At 38.9% G+C, this 23,072-nt stretch overlaps 1 protein-coding gene across 5 annotated transcripts in view; it reads left to right on the top strand.

The window, feature by feature from the left end:
• Nucleotides 1-23,072, top strand: part of LOC137952182 (DNA repair protein RAD50) — a 70,636-nt gene that overhangs the window by 46,859 nt on the left and 705 nt on the right. The window contains exons 17-27 of one of the 5 annotated variants that reach the window (XM_068799255.1): nt 2,178-2,386; nt 2,705-2,906; nt 2,994-3,163; nt 3,252-3,576; nt 11,877-12,002; nt 12,098-12,150; nt 16,279-16,429; nt 16,898-16,960; nt 21,544-21,594; nt 22,688-22,821; nt 22,901-23,029. In XM_068799255.1, the coding sequence (XP_068655356.1) occupies nt 2,178-2,386; nt 2,705-2,906; nt 2,994-3,163; nt 3,252-3,576; nt 11,877-12,002; nt 12,098-12,150; nt 16,279-16,429; nt 16,898-16,960; nt 21,544-21,594; nt 22,688-22,821; nt 22,901-23,029 (1,613 nt within the window). Of the gene's footprint in view, nt 1-2,177; nt 2,387-2,704; nt 2,907-2,993; nt 3,164-3,251; nt 3,577-11,876; nt 12,003-12,097; nt 12,151-12,726; nt 12,818-13,648; nt 13,730-16,278; nt 16,430-16,897; nt 16,961-21,543; nt 21,595-22,687; nt 22,822-22,900; nt 23,030-23,072 lie in introns of those variants that run through there. The other 4 variants (XM_068799262.1, XM_068799283.1, XM_068799268.1 and 1 more) reach the window with 4 other exon arrangements.

The following is a 23,072-nucleotide window of genomic DNA, read 5'->3' on the forward strand; positions in this document are numbered from 1 at the left end:
TTTTTTTTCTCATGTTCATGGTGAAGGGGTCGTACATACTACTCATCTCATAGTCATGTAAACTATATGTTACAAACTTCCCTGTTAACTTATTGTCTTTGAGCAAGCTTACATTGCCTTTGAATTGCTCAAACACATTTTTTTCCTTCACATTGCGTGTTTCAAGATTTATAGACTAGGAGGATAATTGGTTCAGGGAATGCTATTGCACTCAAGGCTGAAACTTCTTCGTGTTTGTGGCATCTCCACTTGAGACACCCATCACCAGCAAAACTTCGTCAGTCCATTCCTTCATTACTGTTAGATTTCTCCTTTGATCTGAATTTTGTTAGATTGGAAAGCACCACAAGGTTTTTTCGTTCAAGTAGTAGTCATCTTTTTTAGTCCATTTGAGTTAATTCATTCTGATGTATGAGGTCCATACAAGGTACCTATTGAAAAGTGATAGTAAAGGAAAGAAAAAGTAATAAAAGAAGAAGAGACAAATGGAAGAAGGAGATGAGAAGAAGAGTGCAAAGAAGGAGCACTTTTAGGAGGCTAAAATCCAACCTCCCCCTTTCTTATGAACTCACTTAAGTGAAAATAGGGTCAATTTATAATATTACCTCTCTGTACAAAAACCCTTATATCTTTCTAAATACAACTCAAACTAAACTAAAAATTGAAACATAAAACTCTAAGGTGAAGACGAACTTCCTACTACCATATGAGAGACATACAACCATAAAAGTTACCAAAATACCCTTATACATATATTTTAACTCCCCTTAAGTTGGAGTGTAAATGTCAAATAGTCCCAGCTTGTCATAAAACACTGAATGCTCACTCTTCAAGGGGGTTTTGTTTACATTGCCAAGTTGTTTGGATGACTTCACTTAAGGTATAACAACTTTCCCTTATATTACAATATCTCCAGTAAAATGGCAATCTATCTTGATGTGTTTGGTTCTCTCATGGAAGATTGGATTACTAGCTATAAAAAATGTTGTTTGATTGTCACACTTCATAACCATAGGCTCTGTAATCTAAAATTCTTACTCAGCAAAAATTGGTTTCATTCACATAAGCTCACTCGCTGTGTGAGTCATCGCTATATACTCTGCTTTGGCTATACTTTGTTTCTTACGCTTCCAACTAAGTTACCACCACCAAAGCAAGAGTATCCCGTTGTGGCTCTTATCCATCTTGGATCATGCATAATCCGTATCAAAGTATCCTAATACTTCAATCTTTCCATGAGTGTAATAGACCCTTTTGAGGACCACCTTTCAAGTGTTTTAGGATTCTATGAGCAGGCTCTAAGTGTGTTTTGCATGGATTTTCCATGAATTGGCTAAAATGGCCCTCAGCTTATTCACTGTGTAATATAGCCAGAAAACATTCAAGAAAGAGAATAAAAATTACATCTTTGGCACTCAAACTACCAGCAGCAGATGCTGTCTGAAATGACTACCCTTGGCTTCTAACAGAAGTGATTAATCAAGTGTATGGAATGATCATATACAGCATTTTGACTGCCAAGATTTGAAGCCACCAAACCCATACTCCAACCTGTTACAGTCGGTATCATACACTTGGATCTGACATTTTACTAAGGTAGGTAATTAGGGTTTCACTGATAATGAATCAACTGAAACAAGTAAAGTGAAGCGGAAAGGATGCATGAGCAAAGAGAGTTGATGAGAGAGCATGACCGAGGGAGATTGAATGAATTCAGAATGTGGGGACGGTGTTAAGGGTTCAACTGGATAACTTTGTTATTGGTAGAGGAGTTTACATAAAGACCTGTTACCATAGTATTCAAAAGACATGGAAGCTAGTGTAAATGGTAAGCTATTCAAACTGTCATAATAAGCTTTGATTTGTTGAGTATAAGTTATATTTTGAACACTTTATTGCTCTTCAAGTTCAATAGTCCTGCTGTACCGCCAATCATTTGGATAGAATGCAATACATGAATTTCTCCAACTTGGTCCTCAGTTATGAATTTCCACCTGTTTATTTAATTTGGAAATTCAGTCTGAATTTCTTATCATCAATACATGGGCAAGTTTTGTACAAATTGTAACTTGAGGTACTATATGCAATGTATCATTTAGCGGCTTAATTGCTTTGAAAAACTTGTAGCACTATTTATTTGTGGATCTCGCATCTATTAATAAATGATCATTATACAGCTTCAGGGTCTTTTAGTTTGTCTGAAGGTTGAGAAGGATTCTGTAGAGATCCTGGTCCCGCAAGTAGAAAATGCTGACAGGCTTTTACATGAGATGACAATTTTGAAAGAGCAAATTGAAGATTTGGAATATAAGCTTGATGCTCGTGGGCAAGGAAACAGTTCCATGGAGGAAATTCAGTCTCAGATAACCATTGTCCAAAACAAAAGGTAACAGATCTTCTTGTTTTGTTTTTGAGATTGTTTTGGTTCTGTTTTGAACTGGCATGATTTTATTGAGAAGAAAAGAAAATTAGAGCGAGAGAACAGTGAAGAAGAATATAATAATATACAAAATGTCATGCATTGCATTGTTTACAATAAAATTTTTGATAGTTAACAGCATCTAGTGCCAGAGAGTGATGCTCATGATGTCTAGCTCCAAGGACATCTGGAAATATCTTGATTTTTGCCGTAATACTAGAGATTCATGTATTGGTCCTGGGATATGTTTTTTATCATCTCTTCATTTTTCTTTTTTGGAGCCAGGGATAGTTTGAACATGGATATTGAAAAGCTTAGACAGGAACATACCTATATGCAGAATGATTTGTCAAATATGCAGATGAGGTGGCATGCTCTGAGGGAGGAGAAGTTGAAGGCTTTAGCTATTTTGGATAAGTTCAAGAGAGCAGAAAAGGAATTAGAACGTTTACATGAGGAAAAAGCTCAAGTGGAACTCAATGAGAAGGTACACCTCTCTCTCTCTCTCTCTCTCTTCAACTTAAGTCTTGATCTGACAGGTACTTATTGCATCTTGTTTCTCGTAAAATCCCAGCATTTGGAAGAAACTGTTGTCCCTTTGTCCAAGGAGAAAGAGAAGTTACTGAGGGACCACCGGGACTTGAGATCCAAGCTTGAACATGAACATGAAGGGCTAGCTAAAATAAAAAATAGTTATGAGCAAGGTGTTCAGGCCCTGCTGAAATTGGCTTTTAAGATCAAGGAGTATGCATCTCCAACTTCAACTGTTACTCTTCAATATATTTTATCTCATTACCAAATTTAATCACTTTGTTTTTTCTTTCTTCACCAGATATCTTGATTCAAAAAAAGGGGAAAGGCTGGCAGAATTACAAGAGAAGCATCATCGATATGAATCTAAGAAACGTGACTATGATGTCCAGAAACAGGAAATATCTGCTGATTTGAACAAAAGTAAAGAAGTTTTAAGGAATCAAGATCAATTGAAACGAAACATCGATGATAATTTGAACTATAGGAGAACAAAGGCTGATGTTGACCAACTCACCCAGGAAATACAATCATTAGAAGATAAGAAGGAAAAGATTGGTGGGGTTTCTATATTTGAAGCTGATCTTAGAAAGCACATTCAAGAAAGAGAAAGACTTCTTTCTGAGGTAATTCTAGCTTCCAAATGTGTTTGTTTTATTTTGATTTGTTGAAATATATCCGGATTCATATGTTGGAATATGTCCAGATTCATCATGCAGGTATGTCCTGATTCATTCTCTTATTGTCTTGCTGAAATCTCTCCTATATTAGAGAGTGCAGATTAGCTTTAAATTAATCGACTTTCCTTATATTCATCATCCTATGTTTGTATATATTGTAGCCATTGTAGTTGTGATTTAAGAAAATTGTATAAGAAGTTTTTCTTCTTCATTTTCATTTTGGTTTCAAAGCTTAGGCTCTAAATTCTTCTTTTTCCCATCATCTAGCCATCATGTCTGAAACTTCCGAGTCCTCTACAATCACCTCAATTCTGTAGCAAACTCCTAAACCTGAGAATCCCACCCTCCAAATTTCTACAATTAAACTGAATGGAAGGAACTTTATGGAGTGGTCTCAATCTACCAAAATCTTTTTGATGAGTCCGGGAAGTTTAAATATGTGAATGGAGTCGCAAAGGCACCGTCAAAGAATGATAAGTCCTACGAGACATGGGAGTTGCCAATACCACTATCATGTTGTGACTACTACACTCTATGCAGCCTGAGATTAGTAGAACATATCTATTACTTCCTACTGCTACGGATTTGGTTGGTTGTGCAAAAAACGTTTTCCAAGATAAGATTTACTTCTCAAATTTTCTAGATAAAACGGCAAGTCCACAAGACAAAATAGGTGTCCTCAAGTGTTACAAACTACTAAAACAAATTACAAGGGTTGTTTACAGAGTTAGATATGTATCAATATGTAGAATCTGTTGTAGACGAGGAAGACTGAAAGACATGTTGGAGAGGGAGAGAGTGTTCCAGTTCTTGTTGGGACTCAATCTTGAATTCAACCTAGTATGTGACCGTATTTTTGGTAAAGAACTCTTTCCTAATCTTACTGAAGCTTTTACTCTTGTTCAAGGGGCTAAAAGTCAAAAAGGGCTATTGGGTGACAAAGAACCTGATCATTAAAAGTTGATTGTGGAAAGCTCAACGTTGGTGGGAGCCAAATCCCTTTCCAATGGTAGAGAACAAAAAAGGGGCTAAGAAAGATAAAAGATAGTGTAACTGTTAAGGAATAGTCCCACATGGATTAGTGAGTACAAAGATCTTGAGTTTATTAGTTGGGAAAGAGGCTTCCTAAGTTGTCTAGTCATTTTGGGATGGGCCTTAGACCCAACTTCACAGTAACTATTGCAATAAGCCCAGATATACTAGGGAATCATGATGGAAGTAACATGGCAAACCTTCTAATTGGAAGAACAAAGATGATTAAGGTATACAGGCAGCTACACAAAGTTAAGGAGCAGTTCATCCCAGTAGTTTCGAGGCACCTTTATTCGGTAAGAACAGTTCGAACATCTGTATGGACTATTGAGTCAGTCCAAATCTAATCCTTATACCTCCGCTACTAGTTCACTTGTTCAAAAAGGTAGTTCTCTTGTTGCCTTTAACTCTTCTTTTGATCACACAATATGGGTAGTTGATTCATATGCTAGTGATCATCTGACTAGTCTTTCTCATTTGTTCTTGTCCTATTCTCCTTGTCTTAGTAATCTTGAAGTGTGTATTGCAAATGGGTCTTTATCTTTAGTTGCAGGGAAAGGTTCTATTGTTCTTTCTAAGAATCTGACATTACAATCTCTCTTATATGTTCCTAACTTGTCTTGTAATCTTTTGTCCATCAGCAAACTCACTAAAGATTCAAATTGTGTTGCTAAGTTCTGTCAAATCACGAAGTGAATTTCTGGATATGTGCTCAGGGAATATGATTGGTAATGTTAGAGAGGTTGATCAACTCTACTACTTTGATGGAAGTGCATCCTTGGTTAGACAAACACAAATTTCAGGCAATTTATTTTCCCTATCTATTAAAGATGAAATAATGTTATGGCATGATTGACTAGGTCATCCAAATTTCTTATATTTGAGTAAGTTGTTTCCTTCACTTTTCAAGAATGAAAATATTTCTCTTTTTCAATGTGAAATTTTTCAACTTGCCAAATATCAACGTACCACCTTTCCTTCTCAACCTTACAATCCCAACTTTTTTGTCACATATATAGTGACATTTTGAGAGTGAAAAATATAACCGGGACACTGTGGTTCATTAGATTCATAAATGATCCTACACGAGTTTGAGTGTATATTTGAAAGAAAAATCCAAGGCGCCAAGGTATTTCAAAACTTTTATACTATGATTGAAACCCAATTCCATGCGAAAATTCAAATCCTAAAAACGGATAATGTAAATAGTATTTCAGTTCAGTTTGGTGGTAATTCGTTATTCCGTTACTTTTCTTTTTGTCATGGTTTGTTGAACCAAACAGGAAGATGGTGAGCGGACGAAGAAAAGGAGTGGCAAGAGGAGCGCAATGAAGAGACAAGAGAAGACAATGGAGATCGTCGGCAAGACACTGGTGAAGGAGCAAGGGACTTTCCTCTGGGGCACACGTTCACAACATGACCAACTGAGAGGATGAAGCCCCACTCCTACCAACCTTGAAGTTCGGAGATGGAACCTCACACTCCACGAATGTTGATCAAGATGGCTGTTTTGAACACTGCGAGGGGCTCCTTCCTAGACCACGGCAAAGTGACGATTTGAGGACCTGAACCAAAGGAGAAGAAGACAATCCCCCTTGGCAGACTGTCAACAGTAGTGCTTTGCGTAGAAGACAAAATCTCGAGAACCCCACTCCCCATGCTAGCTATAGCTTCATATATGGACACACAAGTATCACCCTTAGCCAATCAACTTATCACACTAGCTTGGCTATTCGGATTTTGTCAAGAACCCATGACAAGCGATCATTCATCTCCCATCTTGGTAACTGCTTGTGCGACCTTCATCCAACTTTTTGATTTAGTCAATAATCAAAACTCTATGAGCAACTGCACCAGAGAGCTCTGGACCGGTAACTTAGTGTTCTACCTCTCCACCTTTGACTACAAAGGCTCCAAGGGGTGCAAGATCATGCAGTGCTGCGCTGGAGCCTTTGTAACACAAGAATGCACACCCGTTCCTCCCCTCTGAGCTAACACGTTTGGCTCTGTTCCCTCTACTCCCAACCTGTTTGCAAGCCAACTCACTACCCCACCTCCCCTTAGCCCACCATTACCACTGCCGCAAAATACCATGATACCACCAATGCCTTTCAACCCCACCCACACGGATTGAAACAATGAAGGATTATGTTACTAATCACACTTCTTACCCAGTTACTTGTTGATGGAAGAGAAAAGCTCGCCAATACTCTTCATGTAGGAGCATCTACTGTTTAGACATCAGGTCAACACATCTCCAATTAGTTTGTCAATCAACTTCACCTTGACTATGCTCTAAACTTTTCCCATGACCAACACTACATCTGACTCCTTATCTTCCAAATCTCTGAGGAAAAATTTGTTGTGTTAAACATCATCACTCACACAGGTTCTCCCATCACCACATCTGAAGACTGGAAACCAACCCAGACACATTTCTCCTTTGGACAATGGACAACCATCAAAGGATTGCCAATTGAGTTGTGATGTCATCACACTGTGGAAAGCATTGCATGCATCTTTTGGACACTTCTTCTAGACGAATCAACTGCTTTACGATCAAAACTGGACTATGCCAAAATCTTTATCCTTCTAGACCGGCCCCGATCGGGGATCCAGTTCCTCGAGATTGCCTGTGGAAATGTCTTCTTTTGGATCCAGCTCATCTTTGAATGCTTCAGCCCCAACCTTGGCAATTCTTGTAGCTTGGTCAACTCACAAGCTAGAAACCAACTCAGTGAGTCTAACCTGGCCACTCACCACAAACCTGCTAAAAGACCCCACATTGAGTCAAGGCCAGCTGCTGGCCCCTGCAACCAATCCCCCTCCACCCCCCAACCCAAATTCCTTTTTTTTTTTAAATGATGCTGATTTGTATTACGACAAAAGCTCAAAATAGCAATTTACAAAGAGGGGAAGCCTTCCCAAACAATGAGAGATTCCTAGAAAGTTCTGAATTTTGCCAATTTATCAGCCAAAGAGTTGGCTGATCTAGGAATGAGATTCCAATTACAATGGATAAAAAATACAATGTCAGCAATACTATCTGTGATGGGCTAGTAGTGCCAAGGGGGGGAGTTGTATTTGGAACACCAACTAATAACAGTCTTCGAGTCGCCTTCAATGATTAACTTGCCATAGAGACGATCCTTGAAGATTTGGAAGCCGAATAGAAAGAGCACTAACTTCAGCAATATTAGAATCGGCAATGCCCACCAGACAAGCATAAGAAAGAATAGGGTCTCCATTGTGACCTCTAAATACACCGCCTACTCTAGCCGGCCTAGGACAACCAATAGCACTACTATCAAAATTTAGCTTAATGTAGTCGCAAGGGGGAGAATCCCAGATGGCCATACTCGAAGTTCTGCAGGGGCCAGATATATGATCGAGCTCCAATTTTCCCAAAGGGAAACACCCGATAGAGCGGCAAATTCCTTCCTTGTATGAAGCCAGCTCGAGATGAGGCCAATGGCATGAGAAGTCGTGTTGTCCGGGGTGCAAGCTTTTGAGTTGAATCTCAGGTTATTTCGCTCGAGCCAAATGCACCATGGAACATGCGCAAGATAGGCCGAAAATATTAACTTGCCCAACCGAGGAAGGTGAATCCCTCTAACCATCTCAAAGGTGCCAAAGAGGTCCTGATGTAGCCCCACTTGGAGCCCAATCTTCTGAAAAATCTTCATCCAGACTTGCCATGAAAATCCACAGTGTAAGAGGACATGCTGGACTGTCTCATCGCACTCACCACAAAGGGGACAAGAAAGATCAGGGGCGGTGAAGCCTCTTCTATGAAGGTTGTCAGAAGTAAGAATATGTTCTCTGATGGCTGACCACACGAAAAATTTGATTTTGCTTGGCACTGAGAGTTTCCTAGCCAAATTTGCCTTGTGCTCATTTATATTATAGTCTTGCTTTCTGATATGAGAGTAAGTAGAAGTAACAGTGAGGCCATTAATGCTAGGCTTCCAAATCAACTTATCAATTGAATGCTCCCGAATAATAGAACTGTTGAGTCTAGTCAGGAGAGCAAAAAGCCGAGGATTCCTCATCATTTAGTCCCCGGTGGAAAGGGAGACTCCGCGACTGATCTCTCCATGAATCAGCCACAGAGCAAGAGAGGTCACTAGCCACCCTATGCTGCCCTGGGAAGTCCTCTGATAGGGATCAGGGGCCATACCATTAATCCGATTTGAAGAGTAGGGTCCTTCCATTGCCCGTGTGAAACAAGGTAGCATCTCTGAATACTGGAAGGAACTTGAAAATTGATTTCCATATCAGGGATTGAAGGCGAGCGGCGCCACCCTCTCTCCACCAGGCACCCGAAAAGTAAAGGTAAAATTTAACTATATTCTTCCATAAACTGTTATGCTTGTAGTTGAAGTTCCAAATCCATTTGAGCATAAGAGCTTTGTTCATTTCCCTCGTTGGCTGGATACCTAATCCTCCCCTATTATAAGGCATGGAAATATCCTTCCATCTAACCAAATGGTATCTAAAGGTGTCTTCTGATCCTCTCTAGAGAAATCATTGACAGATGACATCAATTTTGGAGCATTCAGAGGTCGGACAGTGTATAAATGATAACATATAATTTGGTAGCCCTGCCAGACAAGACTTGAGGAGAGTGAGACGCCCCGCTGTAGATAAAAACTTACCCCTCCAAGTTGCTAGCCTCTTTTCAAATTTCTCAATGAGGGGGAACCATAGTGACGTCGAAGGCCGATAATCAAAAAGTGGGAGCCCAAGATATGTAGCTGGCATATTTCCCACAGAGCATCCCAAGTAGTCCGCTATATCCCGAAGCCCAGGTGGATCAATGTGGTAGCCAAAAAGAGTGGTTTTTCCCCAGTTTATATTATGACCGGAAGCCAATTCAAATAATCCCAAAACAGCACGCAATTTTCTGATCTGATCCATAGTACCAACCCCGAAGCAAATAGTATCATCTGCAAACTAGAGGATCGAAATATCAAAGGTCGTGCAATCTGTCGTGGGGAGGAACCATCCTATGTTCTTGGCCAATTAGATCAAGGAGGATAGATATTCCGCTACCATGTTGAAGAGCAAGGGGGAGAGGGGGTCTCCCTGTCTGATTCCCTTGGTTCCCTTAAAATACCCACAAACTGTTCTATTGAGAAGAAACGTCATTTTTCCCCGAATCTCATCTTCCCGAGGAGGGTGTCCAGAAACTTCCAGTTAACTCTGTCAAATGTTTTTTCGAAGTCTAGCTTGAGAATGAATCTGGGGAGCTTGAGAGCTTTGAAATGATGACTAAGTTCATGACATGCCATGGCCGAATAAAAAATGTTTCTTCCCTTATTAAAAGCTCTCTGGCCATGGTGAATGGCAATAGCGAGGACCGCCTTGAGTCGACTAGCAAGGAGGCTCATAATCACCTTATATGCACTGGTGGTGAGACTAATCGGCCTAAAGTCGGATGGGAGCTCTGCCCCATCTTTTTTAGGGATGAGGGTAATGAAAGAGGCTCCAATGCTCCTATATCTGATGCCATGCTCATAAAAGGAGCGGGCCATGTCGGAAATGTCGTCTCTGATGAAGAGCCAGCAATGGCGATAAAATTCCCCCTAGAATCCATCCGGGCCCGGAGTGCGATCCAAAGGAAGACCAAGTGTTGCAATTTCAATTTCCCGGTTAGAGAAGGGGAGCTCGATGAGGCTAGCTACAACTGATGGAATAACCTGGAGGTTAACCCTTTGGAAGAAAGGGCAGACTAGTTGGTGATCAGAGTATAAATCTGCAAAAAAAAATCATCAGTGAGTCAGAAATAAGGGTTTAGTCTGAGGTGGTCTCACCGTTGACGCTGAGCATGGTGATGCAGTTGGCCCTTCTTCGTGCAAAGGCGACTGCATGGAAGAATTAGTATTAGGATCGGAGAGCCATTTGAATCTTGCACGTTACTTCTAGTGCACTAGCTCGCTGTGGGCGAAGGACTGCAATTGCCCTCGAAGGGCATACCTCTGAGAGACCTCTAGACTCCTCGGCGTCGAGAGTGGCTATAGGGCATTGGCTCTCACAACTGAGGAAGAGGCCTTCTTATCGGAGGCCCAAGACCGCAACAATGGCTTCAACATCTTGAGCTTGATTGAGAAGGTCCACCATAACACATTTGAGTAGGTTTTGTATGGGCCAGGGGTATTTTTGGTGGGGGATTGGGGTGGGTGGGTGATGTGTCGGATAAATGGGAGGGAAAGCGGAGGGGTCAGCGAGAATAGGTCCCGTGCCAGTGATCCGTGATTGGTCCAAAGCAATGATGGAGCCAAACTTAGACACGACTCTCGAAAAAACTGCGTTCTGCCATAGCTCGGCAGGAAGCCCTGTAACAGATATCCATTGACCGTATTGGCTGGAGGGTGCTGAGGGGAGCCACTCTGAGACCCCAATGATGCTTGAGGTGGTGTGGGCTATGAGGGCAAGAGCCGCAAAAGTCTCCTGTTGGGTTCCGAAATGAACAAGCCAAGTTATACTCGGATAGCAAGACGGTTATTAGCATTTCCCATTATCCAACACAATGCGACAAGAAAAAGCACATTGAGATCGATTCGACATTTTATCAAAGAGATGATAGATGTAGTATTATATATTTTGTTTATTCCTACCAAACAACAGGATGCAAATATTTTCATGAAGAGTCTTCAACCACTACAATTTGACTTCCTAATTGGCAAACTAGGAATGTTCAACATTTATAAACCACCTTGAGGGGGAGTGTTGAAATATGTCCAAATTCATTCTCTTATTGTCTTGCTGAAATCTCTCCTATATTAGAGGCTAGATTAGCTCTAGGAATTAATCAACTTTCCTTTTATTCATCATCCTATGTTGTATATATTGTAACCATTGTAGTTGTAATCTAAGAAATTGTATAAGAAGAAGTTTTTCTTCTTCATTTTCATTTCGATTCATCTCAGATAAGTGATGTCTGAGAAAAAGTTAATGGTTTGGAAGCTAACATGGTCTCTTAGAAGTGCTTCCTGTGCTTATCTACTAGGTGGGTACTTATTCTTCCATGGTTTTTAGAGTGGTTGTGGAAGGGATTAAACCTCACCTTCACTCGTTTTTGTAGTCGAGTGAACTACCTTAATTGTATAAACCATTTGATGTTTTTAACTTTAGTTCTTTTCAGTGAAATCCAAATCTTTAACTTGTTCATCCTAATGGTAGTAAAAATTCCTTTTGACCTATCTTTACAGCTCAACAGATGTCAAGGCACCTTGTCAGTGTATCATTGCAATATTTCAAGACATAAACTGGACCTTAAACAAGCACAGTACAATGATATTGACAAGCGTTACTTTAACCAGCTGATCCAGCTCAAGGTTATATTTTCTACATCTCATCCATTCCCGACTTGGTATTGATTATTCTTAACCATCAGATGTTCTTAAATTCTAAGTAAAACGTTCTGCTGCAGACAACTGAAATGGCTAACAAGGACCTGGACAGATACTACAATGCACTTGATAAGTAAGTCTGTAAAACTTTTCTTGTGCTTTTTTAAAATTTTTTTATTGTTAATACAACAACTTAGCAGAAATAAAATAGCTTGACCTGAAATTGTAATATAATTCAAGAAATCACATGTATCTAATCATTCCTCATAACTTCAGCTGCCCACAGATCACATTCAATCACATTATCTAATTGTTATTCTTGAGTTAGATACTTAAGCATGGGCAATTTGGTCTTTTTACTATTATGGGTAGTTTAGTCATTATGTCGCTTTATGTCTTTATATGAGTTGTCTACATGTACAGGTTTCTCTACGGGTGCTTTAGTCTTCTTAACATCTTTTCTATATACTGCTTAAGTGAGGGGCAAATATGTCTTCACAGCAATTCTAATTGATCTTGAAGGTGGAAGTTCAAGGCACAACCCATTGTTGCCTTTGAATGAGGAATTCGGTCTTTCATCTTATGGAGTCTCGGCAACCTAAAAACTTTGCTGAATTTCAGTTGGAGAAGGAACGAATATTATAGTAGTGATTCGTAAGGTTTTGGTTGGTCGACTTTTATTGATGCCTTGGAATCGATTGTCTTCCAGGACAGGGACAGCGGTCATTGCATTTGCATGATGTTAGAATGGGTGTGCAGACTTAGCATTTCAGGCCATAGCATAACATTGACTGCAAGTGGTACGTATTGGGAATTGTTACTTTGATCTCAAACTCACAATGCCCCACTAGTTGTAGTGGAAGAAGCATAGTTGCAAGAAGGGCCAGAATTTTTACAGAACAGTTTGGTAGGTATGAGGGAAGAATATGGATGGCAGCGGGATGGGTACTGGATAGGTTTTAGATTGGGTTTTCTAAAATCCATCCAGTACCCGTCCAGCCCCGCAACCCTATCCTTGCTCTACCCTGTGTTGGGTTGATTTTTCAACCTCATCTCTACTGCCCCTTCCTTGCATAGTAAAAAAAATGCATGTTCATTAAAAAGGTATCTAATTCTTAATTGATTACCATTTTGAGCATTAAAAAAGATTTAAAAAGTATTTTGATGAAAAAAAAGGTATATAGTGTGGCATATATATAGCATATATTTATGGGAGGACAGCAGGGATGAAAAATCCCATCCCTGTCCTGAACCCTCTCATGGATTTAGGGGTCACCACAGCCTTGCCTTTAGCAGGGTGGATTTAGTGGCCATCTCTAAAGAAGAAGGTTGGTGGGATTTTATTACGTTATGCAGCTGGTATGAGAGTGGTGGTCTTTGAAATAGATGTTTGCAAATCTCGTCTTATTGCCAAGAGATGGTTGATAATTCTCTCCAGTCATGAAGCCTAAAAAGAAATTCATCTCATAAAGAAAGATTTATGGCAAAATTTTCTCTAACTTGCAACCTTGGAGTAAGGGGAGTGAGAGCAAAACGTTTTATTTTGGATTAATATAGTGGTATTCATGTTTTATTTTAGGGAAGAGCAGGTGAATTGGTTTATGTTTACTGTACTTTGGGTTTGTTGACAGCGTCATATATTTAAGCTAAACAGAAGAGTGTTCATGTCCAAAGTCATCATGCATCATCATTGTTTCGGTCTCTGTGGTTGCTCCCAAAGGTTAAATTTTTTCTTTTGGTATGAATCCGAAACTTAAATTTTTAATGTTTGAGAAATTAAATCGTAGGGATCAGCATATTCAAAATTCTGATGGTAAGTTTTTGAATGTTGCATATGAGTTTGAGGATAATCATATGGATCTTTCAAGAATTTATTGGGCATGCAGGTGCCAAGAACTAAGGAAGGAATCTTATAGTCTCAAATAAAATATAACTTAGATCTTCTCAATGGAACCGGTATGCTAGGGTGCAAGCTAGCTGAAACACCCATGGATGCAAATTGCAAATTGAGTGCAAATGCCGGTGTTGAGGTTAATCAGGGACAATATCAATGATTAGTTGAGAAATTGATTTACTTATCTCATACATTGCTTTTTTAGTGAGTATTGTGAACCAATTCATGCACTCCCCTTGTGAGGAACACTTAAATGCAGTTTATAGGATTATCAAATATCTTAAACAGTCTTCAAGAAAGGGATTATTGTTCAAGAAAAGTGACAATGTATTTGTTAAAGCATCCACTAATTCTGAGTGGGTTAGACATATAAATGATAGGAGGTCTGCATCTGGATATTGCACCTTTATAGGAGGAAATCTAGTAACTTGGAGAAGCAAAAAGCAGAATGTGGTGGCTAGAAGCAGTGCTGAAGCTAAGTTTCGTGCTGTTGCACAAGGGATATGTGAGCTTCTATGGATAAAACAGCTTCTAAGTGAGTTGAAGATTGTGTTTACCCAACCTATGAAGTTATATTCAGATAGCAAGGCAGCTATTAGCATTTCCTATAATCCAGTTCAGCACGATAGGACAAAGCACGTTGAGATCGATCTGCATTTTATCAAAGAGAAGCTAGATGAAGGAGTATTCTATATTCCTTTTATTCCTACCAAATAACAGGTGGCAGATATATTCACAAAGAGTCTTTAATGACAGCAATTTGATTTCTTAATTGGCAAGCTGGGAATGCTCAATATTTTTAAACCAGCTTGAGGGGGAGTGTTGAACTATGTCTGGATTCATTCTCCCGTATTAGAGGCTAGATTAGCTCTAGGAATTAGTCACCTTTCGTTTATCTACAATCCTATGTTGTATAGATTGTAACCGTTGTAGTTGTGATTTAAGAAATTGTATAGATAGTGTTTCTTCTTCATTTTCATCACTTTCATAAGTTGTTCAAGAATTATACACATTGACTTTTCGGCTGCTGGAGCATCATTGTTTTTTTTTTTTTTTTTTCATGAGAATAATTTCTTAGTGTACTTTTTTTCTCTTGGTAGCTTGTAGTAGTTACAAAACAGGACCTAAATATTCAAGTTCTTCCTTGGAACTTGAAAACCAGGAATTTTCTAGAGTTGAGAAGATAAAGTTTGGGTTACCCTCATTCCAGCTCTCTATCAATAATTTGACGGCCTTACTCTTTGCCACTTCAATCCTAAAACAGTACTTGGATGCCCTGAAGTCTTTGGCTTGAAAGTGCTTTTTGGTACGAGTTTCAACTTCAGCAATGCCCACAAAATCATCCCTTGAAACTACGATATCATCTGCATAATTAGCACACCTTCACCAGATTTCCTTAGCATAAAAAAACACTGAATGATCAAAGCTAGATTGAACAAATCCACAAGCATTACTAAACTTCTCAACGTATGCCAAGGACTCTGCTTTGATCCATACAAGCCTTTGAGCTGACCCACATATGTTCCTTTCCTTAAGCAGCAAACCCAGAAGGTTGTTCTATATAAACCTCATCAGATAAATCCCCATACAAAAATGTATTTTAACATTCAACCAAAGTTAGCGGATCTAAATTGACAATCACCAATAATAAAATATGGACAGAGCTAAGTCTGGCAATAGGAGACAATGTTTTCAAAATAATACATCCAATAAGTGTAGGTGTATCCTTTGCAACAAGGGCTAAGTCTGGACCTTAATGCTTTGACACCATATATAATCTGGTAATTAAAGGATTCGAGGAAGAGAGGTGAATAGACAAAGAAGATGGAAAACTGCCATGAAAGAGGCAGCTTGTTGGTCAGGGGGAAATCGACTCCTAACCTCCTTTTATTATAACTAAGTAATATGAAATTGACCAAAATACTCCCCCTCCCCTTCATCCCCCTCTCCTCCACCACTACATGCTGAAGCTATAAAAATCTAAAAACAGGACCGATACAACTTATGACATTTTTAGACCAACTATGGACAGAATTACAGATATGAAAAGACATAAATACCCCTGGCATCACAATTTCACTTAAGAACTATTGTGAGTCACTCTTGGTTTGAAAGTGGAAGTGTAAACTTGCTTGCCATCTGGTCCAACTGTATGTAGGAAGTGCAAACTACTTGGTTTTCTGTTTTACTTTTGTGCTTTCCTTGCATGTCTTCATCAATTACAAACCCCTTTTGTGGCATCATTAGATCAGTCATCTTATTATTATTTCTATATATTTTCTAACAAAGTATGACTTCTACTTCATTGCTTGTTTGATTGCAATAACTACTTAATTGTTCGTTTTAAAGATTCTACTGTTCTTGTAGAGCTCTTATGCGATTCCACACTATGAAGATGGAGGAAATAAATAAAATAATAAGGGAACTTTGGCAGCAAACATACAGGGGCCAGGACATAGATTATATAAGCATCCTTTCAGATTCTGATGGTGTTGGTACTCGATCTTATAGTTACCGTGTAAGTACTTCATCTTCATTGTTCATATGCTTTGAATAGAGTCCTTGTGTTTTATGTGCTTTGGAAGACTCAAATGCTCCCATTGATGAGCTATTGTAAGCATCATGGATCCACTGTGGGAAAGGTCATACCTTCTGAGACAAGGTCTTAGAGGTCCTGCTTTTATCTTTCAAAATTTTAATCTTATTCTTAAGCTGTTATTTTTGGACTAGTTGAGTTTATACCTTTGAGCATTTATTTCTAATGATCGTTTATACTACAAAGGAATAACTAGAACCCTAATTGGCTGTCATGCTACAATTTTTCAAGCATTGAGATTTTTGGATGGTTAGACCTTTCTTGTATTGGTTCCATGGACCGACATTCATTAAGTGAACTGATTTCTTATGATTCAGCACTACCTTGTCAATGCTCTATGGCCTCTATCTTCACGACCCTATAATGCTCTATTTGTGAACATTATTTTAGGTCATCATGCAAACTGGTGATGCTGAGCTGGAAATGCGAGGTCGCTGTAGTGCTGGTCAAAAGGTCAGAAATGGCATCCAGTGAAGAAATTTGAACTATTTATATTTGTAAAATTTGATTAGAAAGGAGAAAGAATAAAGAAGAAAAAAAAGAAGAGAGTTGCCACAAGAGCAGGCAAACTTTGTTAGGGGTTAGTTGACCCCTAACCTGCTTTTGCATCCAGTGAAGAAATTTGAACTATTTATATTTGTAAAATTTGATGAGAAAGGAGAAAGAATAAAGAAAAAAAAAAGGAGAGAGTTGCCACAAGAGCAGGCAGACTTTGTTAGGGGTTAATTGACCCCTAACCTGCTTTTATTTATCACTGTGTAATTACATCCAAAAAATCAAATATACCCCCACTATATGCATCAAGGAAAAAACCCAATTCTAAGGCCTAAAAACTTTCTAAAAGATACCGGCTCCTTAACTGCCACCACACTCCTAGAACACTTATGTACACTTACATATTAAAACAAAAAAACATCCATAACAAAATATTTTATAACCCTCTCCCTCAAGCTAGAGCATCTCTATCCAAAAGCTCCGACTTGTAATAAAATTTTATAAAGTCACACTTCCCAAGATCTTTATTGAATATCTTTCTAAGTTGATTTGTTAAGTTCATGTAGGTGGTAACAATTTTTCCTTGCATCACAATATCTTTAACAAAATGACATTGTACTTCTATATGCTTGGTCCTTTTATGGAAAACTAGATTAGTAGCTATAAAAATGGCTATCTCATTGTCAAGCTTCATGACCATAGGATCCTTTATCTCGAGATCCACCTTTTCAAGGATTGACTTAACCCACTTAAGTTCATTGACTATATGTGTCATTGTTCTATATTCAGCCTGTGCATACCTCATAGTAGGCTTCCTATCTGTAAAATTGAAGATTTGGGGAGAGAACGATATCAAGTAGAGATGGTAGAGAGAACCCTATCGTTGTTAATTACTTAATCACGAGATTTGGGTCTAAAACATCAACCCCTTTTTTCCTAATTACAATGGTAAAGAGTCAAAAGGACTTTACCCTTCATGTACAATTACATTTGCAATTAGCAAATTAAAATTGAATGACTAATCTACCCTTTAGTTGCCCTAGCTTATATTGTTAGGCTAATTACAATTTTGTCCCTAATCTTCACATCTCTCAACACTTATCCTCAAGCTGATGCATAGATATCATGCAAGCCGAGGTTGTTAAATATAGCAATAAATTGTTTTCTAGGGAGAGCTTTGGTGAATAATCACGGAGTTGTTCAGATGTACGCATATGAGGACATAGCTAGAGTCCCCTTCAATCCAAAGGGGGCTGCCAATTTAGTTCTTGAAGATGAGGAAGCCTTGTTGCAGGCTAAGAAGCTCAGCAATGGTAGAGTCCACACAACAAATTGGCAAATAGTAGTGACCCCTCCGTAAGTCCTAAAAGCATCACCAATCCCTGCAGGCTCTAGGTTGCCAAATGTACTATTGTCAAAGTTCAGTTGATGACACTGCGAGGATGGCAAGTCCATTCAACTACCTTGACAAGTCTAGGCACAAACATTAGGGTAATTTCCTCTCACGATGCCCCCATTCAGAGCTTAGAACTCCACGGGAAGAAATCCAACTAGAGATGGTGCTGGAGGTGCTTCCATTTATTTAATCATAGCTTCTATGCCTGTCGTTAATGTGGCGTTTGTTACTTAATGTGATGATTCTTCCTCTCCGACCAGATCCCTCACAAAGTATGAGCCAGACAAGCCAAAAGGAGAGATTTCCCCACCCTAGTAAGGCTAGATCCTGATACCCAAAGGGTGAGTTTAGTCAGGCGTCTGAGGAAACAAGTATGGATGCCCAGTTTGCTCATGAAGCAGATCCTACTATTCCAGGTGAAAGCACAATGGAGAAGAAGATGGTTGACACTCCCTGGCTCTCTATTGCAAAGACGGCAAAGAGAACAAGGAACAATTGTTCTACTTCACCTTAAGTTGTTGAATGGTAGGATTCTACCTCATACCACGCTTTAGATGAAAATGTTTGGATGTGTTATAGTAGTATACAATAAGTTCCCACTAACCTTCAATATTTTTTCTTAGCTTTTACCTTGGACAGGGGGCCCCTACATGTTGAAGGGGACTCAAAAGTGGTGATAGGATGGTATGAGAACGCGTTTTCTCCTCTATACTAGGATACTTTTAAAGAAATTTTAGAAATTACCTCAATTGTTTCTTGTATTTGGTCTCACATTTCGAGATCCGCAAATTCGGCGGCTGATGTGCTTGTCAGGCAGGAAGCTACCCTACAATCGCTGGTTGTAAGGGACATGCTCCCCCAAATTTTGTAATTTCTCCTGTTTTATTAATACATCTTTTTTTAAAAAAAAAAACTTTTACCTTTGGACTGTCCACACTATGCAAATCTTGGCCAACATCTGTTGGAGTTTTTGCAGGCTTAGGTCCCAACAACCCTATCTACTACAAAAAATCAATAATATACTTCCTTTAAGAGAGAACTATCCTTTCAGAACTCTGCACTTCTTTCCCTAGAAAGTGTATGCTTGCCCAGATCCTTAGTCTCTTCAATCTCTGTCTTATCACTCCCCCAACACTTACAAGGGCATACAATTTAGCAAAATGTCAAAACTGCATCTCCTCAAAACAATTTAGGAATATTCATCTGAAATCATAACGTAGATATGGCATCAACAAAATGTCGGTTTTTCTATTCAGTAGCTCCATGTTGTTGGGGGGGTGTATAGACACAAAGTTTGATGAATGATTCCTTACAACACACAAAAAAATGCGAATTGAAGCACCAAACTGATTTCTTATTTCATTGAAAAAACTCATAAATACATCAAAGACTTCTAACTTCTGTTGAAGGAAGTAAACTCAAGTTACATTGTTGAAGTCATCTTTGAAGGACAAGAAATACCTAAAACCAAAAGAACTGGACAAAAAAGTGACCAGTAATACAACTATGACTCAATGGAAAAAAAGTTTAGATGCTTTCCAAGTTGACATAATTCACAATCAAACAAGAAATTTGGTACCAAGAAAGAAAGAGATTGGAGAAGCTTAGTTGATGATGGATGCCCGAAGCACATGTATCACAAGTATGGAGAAGTCTCTTATTTGAGTGTCACAACTTTCAAGATAACAATGTCAAAGTAGTACAACTCATCACTTTCATGTCTTCTTCATCTGTGGGTCCTAAAACACATAAAAAGTAGATAAGAAGGTGATCGAACAATTCAAAAACCTAGTGTACTTATTAACAACAAAGTCACAAAAATTTTGGAACAAATAAAAACAGAAGACTGAAATATGTGGTCTTATATAAATTGTCCCTTCACCATCAACTTGTGATGTGAACCCGTCAACTAAGGTTGCAGATTTATATGAGCAAGAAGGAGAAATGAAAGAAAATAAGGTGGACATACTTAATATGTGCATGGATGCTCCAAAACTGATGACCAAAGGACTAGGGGATATGTCTAATTGACATACCTGAACTCACCGAAGTGGCATTGGTAGTGAAAGAAGGCCCAGTGTATTGAGATATGGAACTGGAAGATGTTGATGTCAATTGACCCAACCATTTGAGTAACTTCTCATCTTGAGTCCCTTTGGATGTCTCAACCTCGTCTTTAAGCAGTTTGAATAAGCCCATGTAGGTTTACCAAATCTATCCAATCTTTATTAGAAAAGTGATTTGTTCTCTCACAATGGACACATCGCCTATCTTTACACCCCTTTCCAAGACCACGTCTCCTACCACCTCCACGTCCTTTAGGAGTCTCGAAGCACTGAGGGTGGAATTAAGAGTTAGTGGTGCAGCATCTTGACTTTCTAACCACCTTACCATCTTTTGGAGCAACTCCACTTTCTGTTGTTACCACATGGCTAAAGGCCTTCTTGAGAATAGGTATATCATTATTAGCCAGTAATTGTGCCCTAATTGCATCGTATTCAAGCCCAAACCCATCAAGGAATCGAGCCACTTGGATCCGCCCTTCTTTCTTATGCTGCAGTAGTGGTAAATAAACAGAACATTCTAATCACCTGTAGCATCCCTCACATCTCACTAATGTACTCGGTAATAGTACAATCACCTTGGCTCATAAAATATTTTACATACAATTCATAAACTCTACATAAATTGAGCAAAAAGAGACTCGATAGTATTCTACATCTCTTTTGCTGTCTCAATTCATGATCTAGTTACTAACGTGTGGTTCTTACCAGCCAAGTTATAACCTGGCTGTCTGCAGCCTCTCAGTCCTCATCATGGGAGAAAGGGGGATTGTCTCGAAAATATTTAGCCTTTCAGCCTCTCAGTCCTCATCATGGGAGAAAGGGGGATCGTCTCGAAAATATTTAGCCTTTCAGCCTCTCAGTCCTCATCATGGGAGAAAGGGGGATTGTATCGAAAATATTTAGCCTTTCAGCCTCTCAGTCCTCATCATGGGAGAAAGGGGGATCGTCTTGAAAATATTTAGCCTTTCTTTTGGCCTTTGGTAGCATACAAATTGATTTGGACAAATTTAGATAGTTTTGCCCATTCAATGTAAGTGAGGTACTGTAACTACTACTGAATCAGCTATATTCGCAAACAGATACTGTGGACAACGACCAACCAGACACTCAGTGGCACCAAACAAGATGAGGTATGTAGTTCTCAACCAAGATTTACGGCCTGCACAGACCACTTGTGGGCCCTCTTAGGACAGACTGGACCCAAACTTCCTGCACTACAAATAAAAAAGACTGCACTAATTCAAGGTAGATTGCATCATTACAACATACAATACTGCAACCTATTAGCATGTGCAGGCACTATTCCAGCCTGGAGACCCCTGCACACATACAGGTCTATGCCTAGACCTTAAAACAGCTACTATATGACCCTCTAGGGCACATAAACACAGTTGCTCAAACAGCAGCACAAGCCATAAACTTGGTTATGGCACGAGGAGAACGAAAAGTAAAAAACCTTTGAGTCACACAAAGAAATGAAAAATCCCTTTGTTACAGAGGTCGCATGTCTGGAAAATCTGTAGAGGAAGATTGAAACTTCTCCAAGCTTGGACTTTAGCACTCTAACACCATGTAAAATCTGATGATTAAAAAGCTGAAGGAGAATGAAAGAAGAAACTAAGAAATGAGAGAGGAGAACTGCCGGGGAAGGCAGACTTCATGAGGGGTTAATTACCTCTGACCTACTTTTTTATTACTTAAGTGTAATGATATTCAAAAAGACAAATATACCCCTACTAAAAGTGTCATTGATAAAACCAATTCTAAGTCCTAAAAACTTTCTAAAAAAGACCAGAACCATAATTTTAACAGCCACAATACTCCTGGAATACTTAGTGTCACACTTGCATTCTCAATGACATTAATACCCCTAAAAACATATTTTCTAACACAGAATAGGTAATCAAGTAATTGTCAGCACCTTTATGTTGCTTCTGTTATATTTTGATTTACCTTTTTTTAATTACTGATCAATATACTCAACCATGGGAAAAGTTCATGTTTGGATATTTGGAGTTTGCCGACTTTAATATCTGTGTTCAGGGGTATTTTAGTCAGAATTCTAGAAATCAATTGACTTTCTTCCACTTTTTTTTATGCAGTTTCTCTTCTCTCTACGTACTGTATATATCACTTAGCATCTTCTTGTTTATTGCTTTACACACTTTATGTTATTAATATGACAATCTTAACAGAGTTAAAAGCTTCTTGCATTTCTCTCAGGTCCTTGCTTCTCTTATTATAAGATTGGCACTTGCAGAAACATTTTGTCTCAATTGTGGTATACTTGCTCTAGATGAGCCCACCACAAATTTAGATGGTCCAAATGCCGAAAGTCTAGCCTCAGCCCTCTTAAGGTTGATCCTTATTTTAGAGTTTGATAGGACAATTTGCTTCTGATAATCTTTTGTCCTCTTATACATCCTTTTTTGGCAGAATTATGGAGGATAGGAAGGGTCAAGAGAATTTTCAACTCATCGTGATTACTCATGATGAACGATTTGCTCAGTTAATTGGTCAACGACAGCATGCTGAGAGATATTACCGTGTCACAAAGGATGAACAGTAAGTTCTATTCAACCATTAGTAATAGTTTATATCTTGGTTG

The sequence above is a fragment of the Aristolochia californica genome, unplaced genomic scaffold (genome assembly GCF_029961685.1).
Source record: "Aristolochia californica isolate CCGP_79_NKW_82.1479 unplaced genomic scaffold, dmAriCali1.0.hap1 SCAF_1, whole genome shotgun sequence".
In the NCBI taxonomy this organism is placed as follows: domain Eukaryota; kingdom Viridiplantae; phylum Streptophyta; class Magnoliopsida; order Piperales; family Aristolochiaceae; genus Aristolochia; species Aristolochia californica.